This window comes from Chanodichthys erythropterus, chromosome 13 (assembly GCF_024489055.1).
Source record: "Chanodichthys erythropterus isolate Z2021 chromosome 13, ASM2448905v1, whole genome shotgun sequence".
NCBI lineage: Eukaryota > Metazoa > Chordata > Actinopteri > Cypriniformes > Xenocyprididae > Chanodichthys > Chanodichthys erythropterus.
The window spans coordinates 39,498,773-39,522,396 of record NC_090233.1 but is presented as its reverse complement, the minus strand read 5'-3'; the positions used below and the strand labels follow the sequence as shown (position 1 = coordinate 39,522,396).

General features: G+C 41.2%; 1 protein-coding gene and 1 long non-coding RNA gene across 2 annotated transcripts; one reads left to right on the top strand and one right to left on the bottom strand.

The window, feature by feature from the left end:
* Positions 1–1,598: 1,598 nt before the first annotated feature.
* LOC137034993 (uncharacterized) lies at positions 1,599–11,188 on the bottom strand. Its single transcript, XM_067408238.1, has 6 exons — positions 11,108–11,188; positions 7,894–8,004; positions 7,560–7,757; positions 7,264–7,454; positions 6,653–6,692; positions 1,599–1,927 (listed from the first exon to the last, which is right to left on the bottom strand). The coding sequence occupies exons 2-6, from the start codon at positions 7,931–7,933 to the stop codon at positions 1,599–1,601; spliced, it is 798 nt and encodes a 265-aa protein (XP_067264339.1). The 5' UTR covers positions 7,934–8,004; positions 11,108–11,188.
* Positions 11,189–11,227: 39 nt separating this feature from the next.
* On the top strand, positions 11,228–16,632 carry LOC137034868 (uncharacterized). Its single transcript, XR_010897000.1, has 3 exons — positions 11,228–11,296; positions 16,288–16,389; positions 16,547–16,632. It is a non-coding gene; the product is annotated as an uncharacterized lncRNA (long non-coding RNA).
* Positions 16,633–23,624: the final 6,992 nt, after the last annotated feature.

The window sequence follows — 23,624 nt, the reverse complement described above, 5'->3', positions numbered from 1 at the left end:
CCTACTATTCAATAATATTGATCTGACTGCATTGACACTATTGGATGAGAACTCAACAGAGTTGGATTATGACTTTACTGTTTTCTGCAGAACTGCTTTATAGTTTAATTGAATTCATCTAACTGAACTGAAACAACACTGAAATGACCAGGGGCCTCATGTATGAACTCTGCGTACGCACAAAAATTTTGCGTACGCCAGCTTTCACGCTCACGGTCGGATGTACTAACACTGAAATTAACGCGAGAATGTGCGTTTCTCCACGCCAATTTCATGTCTGGCGTATGTACATTTCTCATTGTTTTTGTCCGTTGGCGACTCTTACAGGCAATGAAGGGAAGTTGCATACATTACACAACGAATTGTTCTACAAGTCTATCGCACCCACCACCTGTGGGAAGCATTGCTATTAATTTGAAATTTATAAAATAATTGACATATATTGTCACACAAGCCTTATGGGAATATTCTATCAATTATGCAATTAAGTAAGAACATATAAAAGCATGTGCAAATTGATACAACCCTTAGTCTATGGCAATGGCAGCTTTGGCCTTATTAGATGATATTGCTAATGGCAGAATCCGAAGAGAACGAGTTTTTAGGGACCACAATGATTTTCTGGCCCAGGATGATGACTGGCTTATCAGCCGTTTCAGATTTCCAAGGGCTATCCTCTTGGAACTCTGTGCTGAGTTGGGTCCGAATCTAGAGAGAGAGACAGCGAGGAGCCACGCAATACCCATTCCCTTACAGGTGCTGACAACACTTGGTTTCCTTGCAACTGGTTCTTTCCAAAGGGAACTGGCAGACCGCTCAGGAATAAGCCAGTCGTCTTTGAGCCGCGCAATGCCAGCTGTATGGGACGGGATCATCCGCATGTCTACCAGGTATATAAGGTTCCCATATGATGCAGTTGACCAGCCAAACATTAAAACGCAATTTGCAGCGATAGCCGGTTTCCCTAATGTAATCGGAGCGATCGACTGCACACACATTGCTATAAAGGCGCCATCTGAAGATGAATTTGCATATGTGAATCGGAAACATTTCCATTCAATAAATGTGCAGATAATATGTGATGCACAAATGTGTGGCGCAATATTGTGGCAAGGTGGCCTGGGTCAACCCATGATTCATACATCCTAACAAACAGCATGGTTGGGATGAGGTTCCAAGCTGGCAGGGTGCGCGATGGGTGGCTTCTTGGTGAGTGATGCATTTAAAGTTATAGTTCTATCTAAAAGTACTTTTTTATTTTTATTTATTTGCATTTAATTATTCAACAACCCTTCAGGAGACCGCGGTTATCCACTAAAGACGTGGCTGTTAACCCCCCTCACCAACCCACAAACTGACCGAGAGTGCAGATACAATGATGCCCATTCTCGCACTCGGTCAGTTGTAGAGCGGGCGATTGGGCAGCTGAAATGTTGGTGGCGCTGCCTTGACAGGATTAGCATTGTGCTGGCCTGTGGTGTGCTGCACAATGTTGCGCACAGGCATGGCATACCACTTGGTGAGGTGGCAGCACCGCCAGATGACCCTGACCCAGGACCAATGTATGTGCAGCCCAACCAACAAGCCATTCAGGCCCGTCAACATGTGATTGCGACAATATAAATGGTAACTGGAGACGAAGTTAATTTTTTGACCAATTCATTTAATGAGTGGCTTATGTCTGTGAGTGCGTCAGTGATATTTTTCAGGTGACTGTTAATTTCTCCAATGGCCATAACGATTTGCTGTTGTGACTCCGGAACTGCATGCGTCAAGATGCGGCCAGACGGACGGGCCTCAGCACTGGGGGGAGCACTGGAAACTCCAGAAACACTGGAGACGCTGGCCACAGTGGGCGCTGGCTGCTCAGGAGGGGCGGATTCCGAGTGCGTGCCAGTGGATGTTCCGGCTGTTGCACCATATGAGTCTAAATAAACACAGGCACATGTTAACTGTGATTTGAGTCTGTTCCTTATTAATGGGTAAACGCATTTGCCATAAATGCAATGGATACGTAAAATCTCTGGTGTACTTTTGGTCCGCTACATTGCATGCATTTGAAAATTAAATAGGTAAACTATGTGTACCAAAAGTAAAAACAAGTGAGGACAAAGTTCCAAATAAAATATTTTTTCTCGCTTCTACCTCTGATAGTAGCATTTCCAATTCACTTTCTGTAAAGTTTCGTTTCTTGCCGCTTGCTTTAGCCATTTTCTTACTGCTTTCTTTTGCCCAAGTGAACTCATTAACATATTTAAATAGATTTAATTAAGGGAGGAGACTGGGCGGGGTGTTTTGCTCGTGCATGTGCGCTCAATTTTACGTTAATTGGGATGTACAAAGAGAATATGCGTGGGATCCTTCGTACGCAGAGATTCATACATCTGGGTTTTTTTGTGCATACGCACATTTTCAGCTTTGTCCGTACGCAATGTTTTAGAATGAATTCAACGCAAGTCTTTGTACATGAGGCCCCAGCTGAACAATCACTGTCTTTTACTGCTTTCTGAATTCTGTTTGCATAATTGAATTATTATTTTCCAGTTTATCACTGTAAAGCTTCTTTGAAACAAACTGTAATGTATAAAGGACTATGTGAATGTGAGGGAATTGTTAGAGTTTTTATGTTTAAGAAAGGATGTTGTTTTTTAATTTAATAATATACAGTAAATAATTAACTTGGTATTAAGTGGTTTAAAATGAAAAAGCGCAGAATTAAGAAGTGATATTAACATGTTGCCTATTGTGTTGTGTGCGATGCCTACAGCAGCATTCGAATGAAGTGTATCAATAAATATGAATATGTGTATATTTTTATCACATCCAACAGTCTTTGAAATCCATTCACTGATTGTTTTTTTATTTCATATTTTTATATTATTTATTATTATATGCTATCATTATTGTTTTTTTTAAATTCATTGTTATGTAGCCCTATTTGCTATATTTTCCCCTTCATTTCGTGCATCCTTTCTGTAGGCCTATATTATGTTGGCTATATTTTGTAAATACTTTAAATGCCAGATCATGCCAATAAAATGTGACTTTATGACTGTATTGACTGTAGCCATGAAGATAGGATAAATGAGCGTCTGTTATCATTAAAAAAAATCCAGTCACTGATATAGCCTAGACAAAAACTTAATTTTGTTCATTATTTTATTCATTTTATTTAGGTTTAATAGGCATATTAATAATAGAATGTACATTTCCTGAAGAAAATGTGAATGGTGCTTACAGTGGCAAAACTTGGCACTCTTGATTAGCATGATGCTAACATAATGATTAGCATGTTGCTAGTATTATGCTTACACCATTAGCATGCTGTTAGCATTTTTTAACAAGATGCTAACATGATTAGCATGTTTGCTAGCATTATGGTAACATGGTTATCATTTTTGTAATAAGATTCTAACATGATTAGCATGCTACTAGCATGATGCTAACATTATTTAGCATGCTACTAGCATTATGCGTACACATTTTTACTTGTTTGTATCATGTTCTGGGTGGTTGATAGGGTGTTATAGGTGGTTGCTAGGCAGTTGCTATGGTAACCTGGGTGATTGCTAGGGTGTTGCTAAGGTACTTGGGGTGGTTACTAACATGTTGCTAGGCGGTTGCTAGGGTGTTCTGGGTGGTTTCTAGGCGGTTGCTATGGTAACTGGGTTGTTGCTAGGGTGTTGCTAGGCAGTTGCTAAGGCACTTGGTGTGGTTACTAAGGTGTTGCTAGGCGGTTGTTAGGGTGTTCTGGGTGGTTGCTAGGTGGTTGCTAGGGTGTTGCTAGGCAGTTGCTAAGGTACTTGGGGTGGTTGCTAATGTGTTGCTAGGGTGTTCTTGGTGGTTGTTAGGCGGTTGCTATGGTAACCTGGGTGGTTGCTCTGGTGTTACTAGGTGGCTGGTAGTTGTCGCAGATAGTTATTATGGAGTATCTATAGAGTTCCTAGCGTATTCACAGCCAACTTTGGCACTTAGCTAATCATTATTAGCATGTAGCTATTCACTGCTAGCATGTGTAGCATGTTGGAAGTCCAGATTGCTAGCATGAGTCAAGAGCCAAAGGCCATGTCTATACGATGCTCTGATGCAGAGATATAGGTCTCGCTAAACAGTTGCTAGGGTACTCTGTTTGCTTGCTAGGGAGTGGCTTGGTAGCTACCAATGACGATACTCCAAAGGCTACTTGACAATATAAACCAACCCCCATGTCTCTATGATGTTCTGATGCAGAGATATATATATTGAAAAACGGTTGCTAGGGTACTCTGTTTGGTTGCTAGGGAGTGGCTTTGCATCTGCAAATGATGATACTACAAAGGCTGCTTGCCAGTATGAATGATATAAACTAACCCCCATGCCTCTATCACATTCAGATTTGAAGATATCCCTCTATGCTTTGGGTTGTTAGGGTGCTCTAAATGGTTGCTAGGGCGTAACTATGAAGTCTTTAAGATGATGTGTGATTGGCAATTTGCTGCCCCGAGTCAAATGAGCAATGAGTTTCTATGACACTTCTATCCAAAGATATTCCTTTGATCTTTTTCAATGGAAGTCTATGGAACTTGTTGCTATGGTGCTCTATATGGTTGCTAGGGCATGGCTTGGTAGCTTCACAATGATCCTGGGAGACTGATTGGTCACCTGAGTGAAATGAGCCCACCCCCTTGTCTCTATGTCATTGTGATCCAGAGTTATGTTCAATACAAAATCCCTATGTAATTTCCCATAGTAGGAAAAACACAGTACTTCCTGGTTCATGGGCACAGCTTCACCATAGTATGTCTATGGGGCAACTTTGGGCCCCCAGGGGTACAACTTACACCCCATTTTGAGGTATGGTCTGACAGAGCCTGTCAGCCTCTTCAAACGTGGTAACGCACATGTTTCTATGAAATTCTCGTTAGGAGCTATGACTTATCAAAGTTCATTGCAATGTTAAGTCTATGGGATTTTTCGGGCGATTTTTCGCCCACTGAACGAACATTGTACACCCGATCGCTTATAAAAGTCATAGCACACCATTCCCGAATAATCTGCACGATTTGACACCTCATTCGTGGGTCCATGACTAAAACTGCGGGACTAGTTACGCGCCGAAATTTTAGTGGAAGAAGAAGCAGAATAATATGTATTTAGGAGAACAATAATGATGCTTTGCCTTTGGCAAGCACCATTAATAAGAATTTAATAGCCCTGCGTGGCCCGTCCGATATACACCACTGTAAATGTATAAACGGCGTTCGGGCACGCCATCAAAGCGATTAACTGTTTTATCCAAATCCACATGCATGGACCGTCCAATGTTCAGTACTGCATGTCTCCTGTCTCATGATGTTTCTCATGTGTTTTCAGAAACGTTTACTAGACGGTGGACTAGATTTGACTCTCTGAATAGTGGCCACGTTTTTTGTGACCACGGTCTTTCCGCGCTCACGGGCAAAGGAGTAGGCTATCTTTGAAAGGCTCGCGCTCAACTGTGCGCGAGACGGAGCGACGGAGCTGTAGCCTACCCCCCCTGCCACTAACCTGCTTCCCTTAGTGTGTTTTTACACGTAGAAAAGGCAATTCTCAATTCAGCATAAATTACCTACAATGGCGATATTTTCAAAATCGCGACAGAAAATCCAAAATACTGTCCTAACTTCACTAGCAGTAAAGGCAGCGCGATATTAACAAACCTAGACTAGAACTGTACGTGACGGCAGCTTTACATGCTCTAAATCTACCTCCTTGATGGCAGGAAAGTCTTTCAATTCAGTGGAAAAGTCGCTCATCTTCATAACATAAAGATCACGTCCAACATATGTTGTGATTTTCTGTTTATACCTTTCTAATCCAGCACAGAACGGACCTTTCTCCATCTCTTCCATTCTAATTTTCACTGCTTGCCCTCCACCGGTATTTCGCGCATCACCAGAACCATGTGATTGCAAACCTATTGACCCTTCGCAAAGACCCACCCCCTTAGTTACTGTTGCTTTGTCCAACAAGCCGTGGCGCTGTCACGCCACACGCTGATAAATGATAAATGCACCACGGAGCAAAGAGGACACTGACAACACGTCGACAGAGAAAGACAGAGCAGGTTACTTATGATATTAAACAAAGTCCCAGCTTTAAAACTGTGCAGTTTTTTAAGAAATTCAAACAATAAAAAACGTTTTGTTGCTCTTTAATGTGTCGTGACCATGGTTGTGACAGATTGCTGTAGCGCCTCAGCTCAAGAGGCTCATAAACCGATTATCTCTTACTATGAGTCAATTTATAGCATCAAATAAACATGAATGAACATGAGAATCAATGTTGTTTCAAACGCGAAAGATGTCAATATACACAATTTTTCAAGTTTAACTCCACCGAGGTTAATCTTCTAACTCCTGACTGCTTTGTCGGACAAAATGGCGGATTACTTTTAGTTATTGTTTGGGTTGCACACATATTCTGAATGTTTTCGGCAGAATTCAAATGAGCCATTTTAATCTAGATTAATTCCAAGATTACAGTGAGATTAATCTAGATTAAAAAAAATAGTCTATGCCCACCTATATATATATATATATAGGCCTATAATATATCTAATGTCTGAATAATTTATGGTTTGTACAATTTTTGGTTTGTACTGTACATTTAAAAAAAAAAAAGTCATACTCACCAGGAGATGCTTTAGTTTTTTTTTTCTGTGTTCGTGTATCCTGTTGTATCAGAAAAGAGATATTTGTTAACAGAACATGATTTCTGGATCAATTATTAAAGATGTCAGCATAATTTACTTTAGATTTTTGTGAAGAAAAACAGCTGTTCCATGGAATAGATTTTGTAAATGAATCCACCCAGTTTACTAAATCAGTTTACTATGCTTTGTTTTTATGCAGCATTTTGTGTTTTGCACCTGTTTAATAATCACTTTAAGAAACACATTTGTATTTAAAGGTTCTTTTATCTGTTTTGCCATATGTTAAGTTATTGTAAACCCCAGAAAGTCAAATATCGATTCATGCCACACAAGCTACTGTTGTCTTGAGAGGTTACAAACCGCAAAAGCAGATTCATCTTCAATTTGGAAAAGTGATTGGGTTGAGATCAGAAAGTATGACTGGATCATTATTTATTACATTTAACTATGTGTTTAAGCCACACTAGGCTCTCTCTAAATAATATGACATTTTTATATATTCTATTTACCCTAAACCGTACATTTAAAAAACATATTTCAGATTTTATATATTGTTTAATATGTATCATTTATCCTGAAGAACTGGATACCTGTGGTGGAAAACATTGTTTAATTCTTTCCAGAGCTTCACGATTCCTAACACAGTCCAGGAATTTATCCTCGTAGAACAGACAGTCCACTGCGAGTGTGTTCATCCTGGTCACATGACTGCAGCTGTCTGATACCATCTTCTCGGTGTCAAATGTGTGATGAAGCACCATGAAGACAGCTGGTTTAGTCTCTGTTGGAGTGGTCAATATAGTTGTTATGTATTCATTATTAAAATGAGTTAGAATAAGAAACAATTTCAAAACACATCATGCACATTACATTAAGAGTACATCACCTGAGACGGCATTAAGTTCATTCACTGCAGCATCAATGTCAGTTCCTGCCCTTGAAACAATAATGCAGAAAGCCAGAATGAAATCACACTCCTCTTCAGTGAACACCTCCTCTAGATCTGGTGTTTGTTGAAGAACATTTCTTATGATGTCCTCTTGAGGTTTGGATCTCCCAGGTAAAAGGATGAAATATTTTTTTCCTTTAAGAGGAATTAAAGTATTGGTTAATGTAAATTAATTCAGACAAGGCAAAGACATCTAATCTCAAACAAAAAAGTAATTCAGTTTTATCTATTATTTTTCCCAATCTAATTAGAAATTAGTTCTAGTTATTACCAGTAATCATAGGACGTTCATCTCTGTGTTCTTCTGTCATGTTCACATCAATGTTCTGCTGGTCATCTATGTGAATCCAGTCATCATCAGTTTTCTGCTCCAACTTTAGTTCTGAAATTGACAGTATAAAGTAATATTATCATGATTTTTATTGTGTAGCCTATATCTTTATTTATATCATTATTCTAAACTAATTATTATATATATATATATATATATATATATATATATATATATATATATATATATATATATATATATATATATATATATATATTTTTTTTTTTTTTTTTTTTTTATAGTCAGTCTTGGACAAAGTTAAAACATTAAAATCTACACATAAATCATTCCTGTAATTCAATTATGATGACTAAGAATCTGGTGAAGAAAATGTCCACTTGATGTCGCTAAACTATAATGAAATATTTTGCCTTTTTACAGTGTGCAAATATCAGCAAAATCACAGTAAGAAAACAAAATACAAGTGTTTAGAGCAGAAATGCATGGTTGCGTTTGTATTAATATAACTCCTTACGAAAGAAGGCCACAGTTCTTCCGGATTTGGTTTGTCTCAGTTTCATCTGTTTCTTCATGTAATCACAGACGGATTTGATGATGGTGAGATCTGATCTCCATGTGGAGCACGAGCTGTTAACAGTCTTATGGTGTATTAAAAAATCTCACTGGATTATTACAATGAATGTTTGGAAATGTGAACGGATATTTCCTATTGACACACTACAGCAAAAGGTATAAATAACTGGCTTAAAGCCTTTTTTGGGGGGGTGAAAATACTGACGTGCCTAAGACTTTTGCACAGTAGGCTACTGTATAATATACCGGACCGCCGTCTAGTGGCTGTTGCCCAAAAAGTATCAGAGTGTCGCCTCTTGGGTTCTAAACTCTTTGTCATTAACCAACGTAGTTGAACGGCAGGTTTACGATACAGTTTAGGGAAACAGCCCTGAGACTAGCTAGTTTCCTGTTAGGCCTGTTTGGAGCTAATGGTCTCGCATCTACTAGAAAGTAAGAAAACAAGCCAGAAAACAAAACAAACAAACAAACAAACAAAAAAACATGTTAATTAATTACTTGCTCATTCTACAGAAACGTCCACTTTTCTGTCCCTAGACTTTACAGAAATATTACACTTGCAAAACACTTTAGGATTACAATGTTTTTATATATATTTTAATATGAAACAATATGTTATTTGAACAATTAAACCTCCTTGAGCCATCAATGTGGCAATATTTGTTTTTTAATTAATTATAAAAATTCCAAAGAGAAAGTGCTTTATTTTGAGCTCAGAAACAGGTTTTTCTACCATTTTAATTACAATAATGTATGCATAACTATCAAATATATAATGTAAATGACATTAAAAAAAATGCTGAATAAATATTATAAAATATATAATGAATATGGTTGTCCCCTGTTGTTGTGTCACTGGTGTTACCTTTAACAAAAATCTCTTATTTTGAAAGAAAAAAATCACACTGATGACATCACTTGACTTCCTTCATCCTATTTCCTGAAGATCCATGAAGAAAGGCCAATGAAAACTCCACTATCTCTTTTCAATTATCAGAAATTTTTATTAGAAAATCATAATTTCATATGAAGCTTTTAGTTGAAGTCACTGGTGTGACCTACTTTATTGTTAGGGAATTATAAAGAAAAAACTAGAATACAAATGGATTAAATTACTTAATTTAGTGAATATATCATGATTGACAACATGTGGGTTGACACCTTGCAGCAGCCATTTTGTAAAATGCATTTTTCATGAAAATTGTCACTGGTGTTACCCGTTTCCAGATAAACTTTATTTAAAGCTATTCATTTAGTTCTTTTGCATAAAATAGCACTAATATTACATGATTATAACTTTTCTTTCTCATTGTTAATCCTCCTTTGGGCAGATATGGCTAAATTAAGGGTATTCAGTGCAGCGACTTTACAGACAGCGTATTTACAGACAGTTTTAAAATGTTGTTTATGATCTTTTACTGACTGCTTTCACTAAGTGTCAATGATAAGTTTTTGTTGTACACAAAATGTAAAAATGTAGTCCAATCTACTTAATTATAGTTGAAAAATTAAGGATCTTTGGTCCTATGTATACGTCACTGGAGATTCATTGTCACTGGTGTTACTGTTTTTTGTCTGTCACATTAAATAAAATATGTCATATGTGACATGATAATAATTTTACATCCATTGAATTCTGCTACACCCAAGAATTAAGATGTAAAGGAATGCATTATTACTTTTTTATAACTGTTTTTCAAATATTTTCGGTGTTATAGCAAATACATGGTTGCGCAATTGAATTATCATTCAATCACACTTTTAACTAACCTGATTAAAATAAATAACACAACATTTCCTTATTTTTTGCATTATCATTATTATTCAGTAACTCTGATTGCATGTTCTGAAAAAATTGAGAAATAATATTTCATAAAAATGTTTAAAAAAATGCCAGAGAAGTAAGGTAACACCAGTGACAAAAAAGGGGACATGCAATCTTTAAATAAATGTAAAAAAAAAAAAAAAAATCATTAAGCTGTCATTTATGTGTATTCATAAAGTCAAAGTGTAATATAATAATGTGGTCTAAGTTTAAATGTTAGAAAAAGAAATACATTTTAAGTAATTTTGTCATACCAAAAGTGGACGTTTCTGTAGAATGACCCTACTATTAAAAAAGCAAAATAAATAATAAGCAAAGCAATATTTTAGCTCTTCCTCAACAAAATTGCCATGAATTGATGAATACTTCAATCTCACTTGGTGAATGAGTCAGACTGTTTTGTTTCATGCTGCTCTTTACTTACTTTTTTTGTCATATGCCTACTAAAAATAAACAACCTGTTTTAAATACTTTTATCGCTTTCACTTTAATTATCTTCAAAAAGTACAACCAAATAGGCTTGCAGCACCTGCAATATGAAATCATGTCTACAATAAAAAATAACATTCTCAAAATCTTGTAAAAAGACCAATATTAGCCTACTCATTAACAGTTGTCAAAGCTTTCAGCTCTCAATAGTTTTAATATGACGTCGGCGAGTTAAAACAGTAATCAATCATTAAACCACTATGTTTATGCTTCTCGAAGCCCAATGATAAACACACACAGATATAAAATACAAGCAATATTTGGCATATTTGTGTATAGGTTGTAGATTGCATCGGGTCTACTTACTGTCCCTGCTCGCTGTGTAAGTACTTTCAACTTCATTGTTGCTTTATATATAGAGTGGTGCAGGTATGTGTGACATCAATTCGTAGGCCAAAATGCGGAAATGATACAAGTCTCGTGCCGAAAGACATAACATTTGGTCGGCTGCCGAAAACTTGCCGTCCGCGGGAGCGCGCGCAGCATGTTTAAAGGGTAGGCTATCGCACCTGTTTCTACAGCTGCTTTTATCACGATCAAAGGGCCATAACCTGCAAAATACTTATAACTCTGTGTTAATAGCAAAGAAACTTTTCCTGTAACGGATTAATCAAAATTATTAATTTAATTAATTTGCCGTGTATTGCTTAATCGAGATTTTTACGTGATTATAACAGAAGCCTATTTTAGCCTACTTGCTTTGTGCCAAACAATCCAGTCCTTTCTACCAGGTAAACTATTTTGTAACATCTCAAAATGACTTGATTTCATTCATGAGGGTTATATTTGACAGATTCTAGCTCATTCAGTCCTTTTTACCTGTTGAAATACCTTTAAATGGTAAATAAAACCCATAAAATGCAGTTGTACACTTGCCGAATAGTGATTACAGCCTCTATTTATTGAGAAAACTGTTCTTAATGACTTGATTTCATTCATGAGGGTTATATTTAACAGAATCTAGCTCATTCAGTCCTTTTTACCTGATGAAATACCTTTAAATGGTAAATACAACCCATAAAATGCAGTTTTACACTTGCCGAATAGTGATTACAGCCTCTATTTATTGAGTAAACTGTTCTTTCTGCCTCAAAATGACTTGATTTTTACAGTCGTTAAGACCTCCTGAAATGATAAATAAGACTTTCTTGTACCATTTAAGACTTTTTATGGTCTTAAATTTGATACAACTAAATTTAAGATTTTTTTTAAGACCTGCGGAATCCCTGTAGGGTACACTTAAGCCCCGGGTATACTTCGGTCATCCATGTTCGTGTACCGTCCGCATGCAGCCCAAATTTCGAGACCAGGCGGACGGTGCGCATACAGCAGCGCATGCGCAAGCAGAACAGAAGATTCCACTATGTGGCAATACACACAATACTGAGCACAGTGTGCAGCCAACAAAGAAGAATGTGGAAAGAGCGATTTAAAAACAACACGCTTGAAACAAAGAGAAACTTCTTCCAAGACCAGTAAACTTAGAAGCATATCCTTCTCCATCGTTTTAGATTCTTGTTTTGTGTATCTTCCAAACTATGTTGCAATGGTGGATGCGCTATGTTTCTTCTTCAATCATGCCCAGCAAATGTCCTGTAACGAAATGTAGCGGTTATTAATCAATTTATGGATGAAATATGAATATAATAATTCATAAGGTTATGAATAAATTATGATTCATATATCGACCCAACGGGGAATTAAACTTATATTGTGAATCAATTACAACGAATTGTAATCAATTACATATAGTTCTGGTTTAATAATTATTTAGAGAAACTGTTCGTTTGTCCAGCAAACTAAGTCCCTCACAGAATATTATAAACAGAGTTATTCTCTGGCCGTGAAAATAACTTTATAGTTTTATAACATAAAGCGATCGAAAAGCGTTAAAGTGACTTGGTTTTCAGCTGAAAGAACAAACAGAACAATCGAGCATGAATAACGTTTTAATATATGCAAACTACGAATACAGAGGTTATACATCTAAATATATATACAAGAAAATACACACCTATGTACAAGAATAGAAGTAGAGAAGGAAAGAGAGAAGGCAAGTAGCAAACTCACAACCAGTCCTAAGCCAGCACGGAAATCAGTTTCATCATCTAAGTTTGAGAAACGGCAGTATACTTGCATTGGTTGCGTGTGTCGAATTTCAGGTTAGCGCTGGTGCAGTTCGTCGGCTTCCTCCGTTCAGCGGGAAGGTTTGAACTGAGGACGAGAGGGAGTTTCGCTGGAAGATGGCGATCCCGAAGCTGAGCACGGTGGCAGCGCGTGGTCACCGGAGAGGTCCGGGAAAAACGTGCACGAGATGCTCGTGAGACAATCGGGAGAGAACACACACGAAATTGTGCGTCTTTGCTTTTATGACAGATAAGCCGACACACCTCCTTGAGGTGGGGTAGCCAATAACATGGGTGCAAAGTTGGCGGGAAAGCTTTCCCATTGTTTGGCCTCACGACTTAATCCAATGATTTATGACTACCAGATCAGATCTCCAAACGGAGTGTGTTCTTCACAGTATCATTAAACACATAGAAAAATACATTTGTCCGTTTGGTGACATGTCTCAATGAATAGCTCGAATCCGGAGCTTTGAAACAAGATCAAACTCGATAGGTCAGAAAGGCATAGGAGAGAAGTTATGGTTTACAGACAAAATTATATAATTAAAATGCACACTAGCACAAATACACTCATTTAAACACTAGGAAACATGCATAGGCCCTAAAATATATGAAATATATATTTCAGCATAGCGGTAGTATATATATATATACAGTTAAAAGTGTATGTTTGTGTGTTTCTGTATGTGTGTCTGTGTGTGTGTTTTTGTGTGTGCCAGTGTGTGTGGGTGCTGGAATGTGGATCTGGCCCGTAGTCCACATGAGGGGCCCCTTTGATGTCCTAAGAGCAAGGAAAGCCACGGAGGGCCACAAAGGTGTCAAGTGGGCTCATCTTTAGTAGACAGTTCGGAGCCGATTTAGTGATTAAGAAACAAAGTTCATCAGGTTACAAGCGTTCTGAAAACTCCAAAGTTTATTGATTATCCTGATACGTGTGCATACGCTACAGTCCCATTGATGACACAACTCATTGCTACCCTCCGATTGTCACAAACATGTCAGGTTCCACCATCCACCAATCCCAGCGCACTCAATCACTGGAATACTAATCACCTCCACCTGCACATCAACAGCACTGCAATCACCTGCACCATAAAAGATTCACACTTACACACACTCTTTGTCCGGTCTCGTTTGCACTACACCTACCTGTATGCTTACCTTAAGGACTCCTGCGATCTACTTACCTGTCTCCAGCGTCTCCTGTATTCCTCGTGTGCTACCCCATCTGTGTGTGAGTGTTCCCAGTCTCCAGTCTCCTAAGTCTCCAGCGCCAGTTCAGCTCTTCATACCTGTGACCACAAAAGGACAGTATTACCTCTCAATCATTCCTACATCATCATCTATCACCATATACTCCCCTGCACTGCCGTATTACTCTGCTGATATCAATAAACATCACTGTTTGTTTTTACTCCTGCCTCCATGCCTTCTGTGACTGTACCAGAAGGGAACTAAAAACCCGGATATCAGCATGAGTCACCAGGACCCCTTCCAAGAGTTCGTTGACGCTTTGCGCAGAGCACTCACTCCTCAACCACCATCACCGGCACCCGCTGTTGCTTCCGCAACCACCGTCTCCACTCATTCACCCTACTCAGGATCGGCTGAGAATTGCAGCGGATTCCTCCTGCAATGTGCGCTGGTCCTGGAGATGCAACCGCACCTCTACCCAGACGATACAGCTAAAATAGCATTCATCATCTCGCAACTACAAGGCAAGGCTTTGCAATCGGCAGACTCCCTCTCCCTCTAGTGGATGGAATGGGCAAGCCCACATCACCACCTATCGTCAGGGCCTGGAACCCAGAGTGTGGTTGCATCTCGCTGCATACAAGGATTCCATCGGCCTCGAATGCTTCATCCAACTATCCATCCACGTAGGCTCTCGTATGCAGTCGTGTATAGAAGAACACCAGGGCCAGCCACTCTTCAACACCCTCCTCCGTCGGTCCGAACCCGTCAGCCCTCCAGAACCAGTCAGCGAACCAATGCAAGTGGATAATTCTCGTCTCTCTTCCGCTGAGCGCCAACGCCGGCTGACCCTGAATCTCTGTTTATATTGTGGTGCTCCTGGGCATACTATATCTGCATGCCCCATCCGTCTTCCTCGTCCCATGGTGAGTGCTATCATTCCATCCATTAAGAAGATGAAACCACTCACTACTGTTGTAAACCTTACTGCTGCTGATGTATCTGTTCCAGTGGTGGCGCTCCTCGATTCAGGGTCAGCAGGAAACTTAATCTCCAGCTCCCTCTGTCGACAACTCTAGCTCAAAACATCACCCTCTCTGACCATCTACCAAATCCACTCCATCACGGGCAAACCATTGAGCCGTAAGAAAGTCACCCAATGTGGGGGTCCCCTTCAGATGCGTGTTGGAATCCTGCATGTGGAAGAAATACACCTACTGGTTCTGGAGGAATCCACCTCTGACGTGGTTCTAGGGTGCCCGTGGCTGGAGCAGCACAGTCCAACCATCTCCTGGCGCACGGGTGAGATCCTGAAGTGGGGCGATAACTGTTTCTCCAATTGTTTCTCCGAGTTTCCTGTTACCAAGTCTCCTCGTTCGAATGACATCTCCATCTGTTCCACCTCCATTGAAAGCCCTGTTGAGAAACATTCAGTGGATATCCCATCCTGTTACGCCCCCTTCAGCGACGACTTCTGCCCACAACGAGCCTCCAAGCTACCTCCACACCGGCCATGGGACTGTGCCATCGATCTGTTACTGGATGAGCCAGTGCCTAGGGGAAGGATTTACCCCCTATCTGTACCGGAGGAGAAGGCCATGGAGGAATCTATCGAAGAGGCCCTTAACCAAGGATACATCCGCCCGTCTACTTCTCCTGCTGCTTCGAGCTTCTTCTTCGTGGCGAAAAAGGACGGAGGCTTGCGGCCCTGTATAGATTATCGTGCGCTGAACAAGATTACAGTCAAATTCTGGTACCCCCTTCCTCTCGTCCCGGCTGCTCTGGAACATCTCTGTGGTGCCACTGTGTTCACCAAGCTGGACCTCCGCAGCGTGTATAACTTCATCCGGATACGTGAGGGGGACGAGTGGAAGACCGCCTTCGTCACGCCCACCGGCCACTACGAATACCTCGTCATGCCGTATGGCCTGGTCAACGCCCCCTCCGTATTCCAGGATTTCATCCATGAGGTGCTCCGGGAGTTTCTCCATAAATTCGTCCTGATCTATATTGATGACATCCTCATCTACTCCCGAAGCTTGGCCGAACAACGCCACCACGTTGCGGAGGTCCTCCAATGCTTACGGCAGTTCCATCTCTTCCTAAAAGCTGAAAAATGTTCCTTCCATTAACCCTCTGTTCACTTTCTGGGATACATCATAGATCACAGTGGCATCCGGATGGACAAGGGGAAGGTGGAAGCTATCAAGTCCTGGCCCACACCATCCACCATCAAAGAAATCCAGCGCTTCCTTGGCATGAAATGTATGTATGCATTTATATTATAGTAGTAAACTTTAAGAAATAAGCAGCTTTAATTAGCGTTTGTGCCCGAGACACTAACAAAAAAGGATTTACAAAAATCTAATTTACATTTGGCAGATGTTTTTATCCAAAGTGACATACAGTGCTCTTATTACAGGGATGATCCCGCTGGAGTAACCTGAAGTAAAGTGTCTTGATCAAGGACACACTGGAGGAGACACTGTGGAGATCGAACCAGCAACCTTCTGCTGACCAGCTTATTGGTTTAGACCACAACACCACAAAAGTAAAGAAGCTACAACAGAAATTGGCATGTAATTTTAAAAATATAAAATGAAATATGGCAAGAAACTGAATGCTGACATGAATTGTAAAATGTTTTAATCTGTTTATTTAGTCATGCTGATGGAGAGCAAATGAATGTTTACAGCAGACACAGCAGCAGCCAGATTGTCCCGCACACCTTCTTCCACTCCTGCTTCAAGGTTGTTGGGTTCAGGGGTCCATCATCATCATCTTCCTCATCCTCTGCATCAACAATGTCCCCATTGAGAAGAGAACATGATGGATGAAAGTGTTCATCAGCTGCTTGATCAAAATAAAGCTGCAGAATTGGCACAGCTGTGTTGAGATGGCAGCAGGACTTTAAATACGTGATTGTTAGAACAATAAATTTGAATGAAGCTTTGTGTTGTTGACTTGTATATGCATTTATTTGTCATTATTACTTTTATTAATTCTTATTTATTAATTATGCTATTATTATCAGTAAATGTATATATTTTATTAAGCAATGAATGTATTCACATCGGCTGTATTTGTGTAGTGTGTGTTCATGCATAGCTATGTCATATGATAAACAATACATTTTGCTTGTTTTACTAAAGAAGTAAAAGTAATATAATTAAGTTATGGTTAATGTTGGGGTGTGCTAGCAAAGCAATTCATTCTGGGATAATCTTAATTTTAAGTAGTTTATACTTACATTTTAAATAATCTATAAATCAGTCTTCTCTAAAGGCGAGATCTTCGAACAGCTGTCTGATGTCTTCTTTGGCTTCAGACATTGCTAACACTGAGGAAAACTGCACTAGAGTTGTGGAGTTACTGGTGCTGTGAAGTGTTAGTGCACCTGTCACTCATATCTTTATTTTTATTGCAGGACCTATAATAACATACAAGAGATTATATGCACAGATATAAAGCATGATGACAAGCTTAAATATTTTAATACATAATGCATAAAAGTTTTTTATAAGCCTGAGGGATTAAACTAGAGCTAATTCAACAAGGGAAAAAAAGGAAAACGTAAAGGAGATTTATGCCACTTTTGCTTGTGGATGAACCTTTTTGTAAATAAAATAAAGAAATTAACAACATATTCACGAGAATTTGGGTATTCATAAAAAATAAACTCACATTAAAAATATAAGAACCTTAAATTAACCCAAATTATATTAGTTGTAGCAATTACAATTACTGGCAGCTGTTTCTTTAACAAGACCATGAAATAAGCAGTTCAATCAATATCAAGATATTTACAGATAGATGAATTAAAACTCATATCTTTTAGGTTGTTGCGCTTGTGATAACGTCGTAGGTCATGATAACGTCAACATGGCGGATTATATCTGGATCTCATTCATACTCAGTGAGATTTGGCTGTTAAATACCTACTCTTTTAGCCCTCGTTAAGTGAGTGCTTATTGAAATTAAGTACCTAGCCTACTCATTGAGTAGGCGGTTTCGGACGCAGCCACTATCCTGGGGTGCGTTTCCCGAACAACGATGTAACTCGCTGCTGAACTACCATAGTACGATGCATCGTTGAACAAATCAACTAGCTAGTCACGACTGTTTCCCGAAACCGTTTTGTCGCAAACCTGTTGTTCAACCACGTTGGTGAATGATTTCATGCAGGTGGTGGAGTAATAACTTCTTTAAATGAATCTGTTTGAGGTCGAATGCTAGAATTTCAGCTAAATCACGGACATGTCAGAGGACTAATTCTCATTTTCCTCAGTTATTTTGCTTTATTTTGAATGCTTATTCTGACGTACTAGAGTACGGACGCACATGCACACTCTTAAAAAATGGTGCTTAAAATCTCTTGACAAACTAAAATATATAAATGACATTTGTATATATTCGAAATATATATATACATTGTACTTAATGTAGCTTTCTTATTTTGCTCAAGATAAGGATTTATTTACTCCACATGTCATAAAAACAGGAAACTATGCTTCTAACCACAGCTCGAGAGTTGTCGTTCTAACAACACAAGTTTTCGATGCAGTTTGCGAATGTTCGTTTGAACGATGGTTTCGGGAAACACCAAATCGTTGAACTATGTAAGTAACGACGGAACTTGCGATGTTAGTTGGCTAACGATGCTTTTGGTAAACGCACCCCTGGAGAGTTTAGCTCCAACCCTAATCAAACACACCTGACGCAGCTAATCAAGCTCTTCAGGATGGCTTGAAACTACAAATACAGGTGTGCTGAAGCCGGTCGGAAAGGTCCCCAGGAGCATGGTTGAAGACCTCTGCCATAAGGTACACACGTCTGCTGCACTCAGTGAACACAGTGTCAAAATTAGTCCTCAACCACACCCTATTACATTTAACATAATTAAAATTATATACACATTCAAACATACAAGAATAATAAAAATAATGATAAAATAACTAATTCCGTAGACCACAAATAATAAAACGACATAAACATAATACATCTCATTGCACTAAGAATTTAAGCCCCTACAGAAACAGTTATATACTGTTATAGTTTGATGTCTCTTACAAGTACAATTTAAGTAATCCAATTCAATCTTAACACTGAACTTCTTAAGCTTAATGTTCATTTTCATGCTAAATGATAACAATTATCTATTTGCATCCATGTAATTTAGAGTTTATTATAATTTAATGTTAACTACACTATGATAATGAGTAACAATTGCTTCTGTCAAAAATCCATGGTTACTGATTAAATGGATCTTTCTCTTCATTTGATTTTGTTCCATGCCATCTTATCTGTATAAAAAATGCAGAACTTGAATAAAAGAATTAAAATGAAAAGATGACGAGTTAATCTGACACTCACCAGCCCTCAAATTTAATTCTGACTTATTAAGCATCTCTTTCTTCATCTTAATCTTTCAATTTGTCATTCTGTTTTAAGAGAAATAGTTTTAAAGAAATACATAGACAATAATATGAACCAAACAGGTCTATATTAAATAGTTGTATTGGGATAGTGCATCCCAAATAAAAATACAGTCATCATCTACTCCTGCTTGTTGAGAGTTTCTCACCTGTACCACAGAAAAAGACCAAAGGAAATCGAGATAATGATGGTGACGGTAACATACATATTCCATTGTTTCTAAAGGGAAAACAGCATATATTATTATTAGATAAAATGTTATGAGCATTCAGATATTCAATATTCAATATTCAATACATTTCTTCACAATTTTGTAATCCAAAAATGTCAGTTCAATCTCTACCATCAGACAATTTTGCTGAATTATCAATTAATAATGTTGCAGAAAAGTGCTGGCTTATTTTGATTACATAATAATGACAGCATTAGTTTGAGTGGTCCCTTTTCAATGCAAGGCCATCAAAAATTAAGGGTTTATCCTGATATTGTCTGTAACCTTCAGTCTTTCAATGGGTACTGTACATTGTAAAAAATTATACAGTAATTATACAGTAATTTTACGGACATTTCTGTTAACAAAACACAAAGAAGTTCAAAAAACAGGCAAAAAATTAAATACAGAAAATTACGTCAAATTAAAACAATGCATTGTGCCCTTTTTTGTTTGTACAGTATTCAGAGTGTACAGTATTCATTGCTCAAGCAAGTCTGGGGAAAAAGTGTTCTCTGAACTCTGTATTTTACTGTGACAGTTGTGCCCACATTTCTCCTACATTATAATTCATTATTATTGTTGTTGTTAGTAATTAATGTCTGCATGATTAGTTTTAACACACAAATTAATTAAAAATAAACGAAGTAAACCTGAAGCTTAAAAGGTTGAACAATTTTGGCCAGCGCCTCATCATTCCTGTTGCATTTCAAGACACCCTTATCTTCATTGAACAGACAGTCCACAGTGAGTGTATTCATCCTGGTCACATATCTGCTGCTGTCTGGTATGATCTTCTCTGGCTCAAATGTGTGATGAAGCACCATGAAAATAGCTGGTTTGGATGCTGTTTCAAATAAAGATACAATAAGATAAATGTGTATTTCTACTAATAGGGTCTATATATTAATATCTTAAATCTTGAAGTTACCTGATGTCACGATCACCGTCTGTTCCTGTCAGTTCCCGGACTACATTACCCACAATCCTCCCTGCCAGTCACATGGTCACTCCACACCAATCACCTGTCGCCACATACAGCCATGCACACACTCCTCACTAATCACCACACCCAGCTGCAGTACATTAACAGGACTATAAAGGACTCACACTCACACCACCAGTTTGCGAAGTCTTGATTCCTTGTGACAATTCTGAGCGTTTCCTTGTTTTCTGTCTGCCTGTGATTGATCTTGCCTGTTCCTGTTTTTGACCCGTTGCTGCCTGTCCTGACCCTTGCCTGTTATACTGTTCTGTGAATGATATCTGCCTGTCCTGACCATTGCCTGCATCCTGATTACGATCCTGCCTGTCCCTTGCTGTTCTCGTCTGCTCCTGATTGACCCTGCCTGTACGACATTCTTAATAAAGCTTGCATTTGGATCTTACCATGACTCCCGCTTCGTTACAGAAGACTTCGCCGCCACCAAGATCCAGCAGCTTTCCCGGAGGATCTCATTACGGTATGGACATTAATCTATTGCTATTGTGGAGTTCGCAAGGCACACGATCGTTGGAGGAATATGTGCAGGAGTATCTAAACATTGCTTACCTCTCTGATCTTCCGGACTGTGCACTGATTGACTTTTTTTGTGATGGCGTCAACCAACCTCTCCAGAATAAATTAAGTCGAGAGGGACCGCGTTCATCACTTAGCAGCTTTATGGACTATGCATTGTTGACTGTTGGCTCTCCATTTACTGTGGGTGTCGCGGAGGAATGCGACACCATGGTGAGTCCCGTAATGGCCGCCGCGCCAGGTAACACGCACAAGATGGCGGCTACCATCACAACAGCAACAGTTCACGTCTCCGCTGATCGCCCAGAGTCACGTCACGTCTCCGCTGATCGCCCAGAGTCACGTCACGTCTTCGCTGATCGCCCAGAGCAACGTCACGCCTTCGCTGATCGCCCGGAGCAACGTCACGCCTTCGCTGATCGCCCGGAGCAACGTCACGCCTTCGCTGATCGCCCGGAGCAACGTCACGCCTTCGCTGATCGCCCGGAGCAACGTCACGCCTTCGCTGATCGCCCGGAGCAACGTCACGCCTTCGCTGATCGCCCGGAGCAACGTCACGCCTTCGCTGATCGCCCGGAGCAACGTCACGCCTTCGCTGATCGCCCGGAGCAACGTCACGCCTTCGCTGATCGCCCGGAGCAACGTCACGCCTTCGCTGATCGCCCGGAGCAACGTCACGCCTTCGCTGATCGCCCGGAGCAACGTCACGCCTTCGCTGATCGCCCAGAGCAACGTCACGCCTTCGCTGATCGCCCAGAGCAACGTCACGCCTTCGCTGATCGCCCAGAGCAACGTCACGCCTTCGCTGATCGCCCAGAGCAACGTCACGCCTTCGCTGATCGCCCAGAGCAACGTCACGCCTTCGCTGATCGCCCAGAGCAACGTCACGCCTTCGCTGATCGCCCAGAGCAACGTCGCGTCTGTAGATCAGTCCGGGAGCGGAGAGGGTTGCGTTCCAGTGTGGCTGATCCTCCACTGACTACGGTCCGAGCAGCTGGCATCCCCAAGTCCTCGCCGGACGCTTCGCTCTCAAGCCAGCCTGACGCTTCGCTCTCAAGCCCGCCGGCCGCTTCGCTCTCAAGCCAGCCTGACGCTTCGCTCTCAAGCCTGCCGGACGCTTCGCTCTCAAGCCTGCCGGACGCTTCGCTCTCAAGCCTGCCGGACGCTTCGCTCTCAAGCCTGCCGGACGCTTCGCTCTCAAGCCTGCCGGACGCTTCGCTCTCAAGCCTGCCTGTTGCAACGCTCTCAAGCCTGCCTGTTGCAACGCTCTCAAGCCTGCCTGTTGCAACGCTCTCAAGCCTGCCTGTTGCAACGCTCTCAAGCCTGCCTGTTGCAACGCTCTCAAGCCTGCCTGTTGCAACGCTCTCAAGCCTGCCTGTTGCAACGCTCTCAAGCTCGCCTGTTGCAACGCTCTCAAGCTCGCCTGTTGCAACGCTCTCAAGCTCGCCTGTTGCAACGCTCTCAAGCTCGCCTGTTGCAACGCTCTCAAGCTCGCCTGTTGCAACGCTCTCAAGCTCGCCTGTTGCAACGCACTCAAGCGCCCTGGACGCGATGGACAAGATGGCTGCTTTGCCAGTGCCTACGGGCAAGATGGCCGCCCCTTCGGTGCTCACGGAGGTAGGGGGCGTTCCAGCAATTGAGTCCGCTCCAGAACCCGCTTCAGCCAGTGAGTTTGCTCCAGAGACCGCTCCAGTCGGTGAACCATCGCCTCACTCTCGGAGGAGGAGGAGGAGGAGGAAGAAGGCGTCCTCCTCTCCTCAAGATGCTAACGCCATTCAAGAGGTCGCTGTGGGCCTGGAGACCACTCCAGAGGTCTCTCCTGCTCTGCCCAAGCGTCATGCTCTACCAGCACCGCCTAAGCGTCTTGCCCTGCCGGCGCCTACTGAGCTCCTCGCCCTGCCGGCGCCACCCGTGCTCCTCGCCCTGCCGGCGCCACCCGAGCTCCTCGCCCTGCCGGCGCCACCCGAGCTCCCCGCCCTGCCGGCGCCACCCGAGCTTCCAGCCCTGCCGGCGCCACCCGAGCTTCCAGCCCTGCCGGCGCCGCCCGAGCTTCCAGCCCTGCCGGCGCCGCCCGAGCTTCCAGCCCTGCCGGCGCCGCCCGAGCTTCCAGCCCTGCCGGCGCCGCCCGAGCTTCCAGCCCTGCCGGCGCCGCCCGAGCTTCCAGCCCTGCCGGCGCCGCTCAAGCTCCTTGCGCTGCCAGCGCCAGTCAGGCGTCTTGCCCTGCCGGCGCCACCCACACGCCTGGCCCTGCCAGCGCCACCCGAACTCCTTGCACACGAACCTGCGACGGGCTCCGCTGAAATCCCCAAGAACTTTTTGGGGGGGGGCAGTATA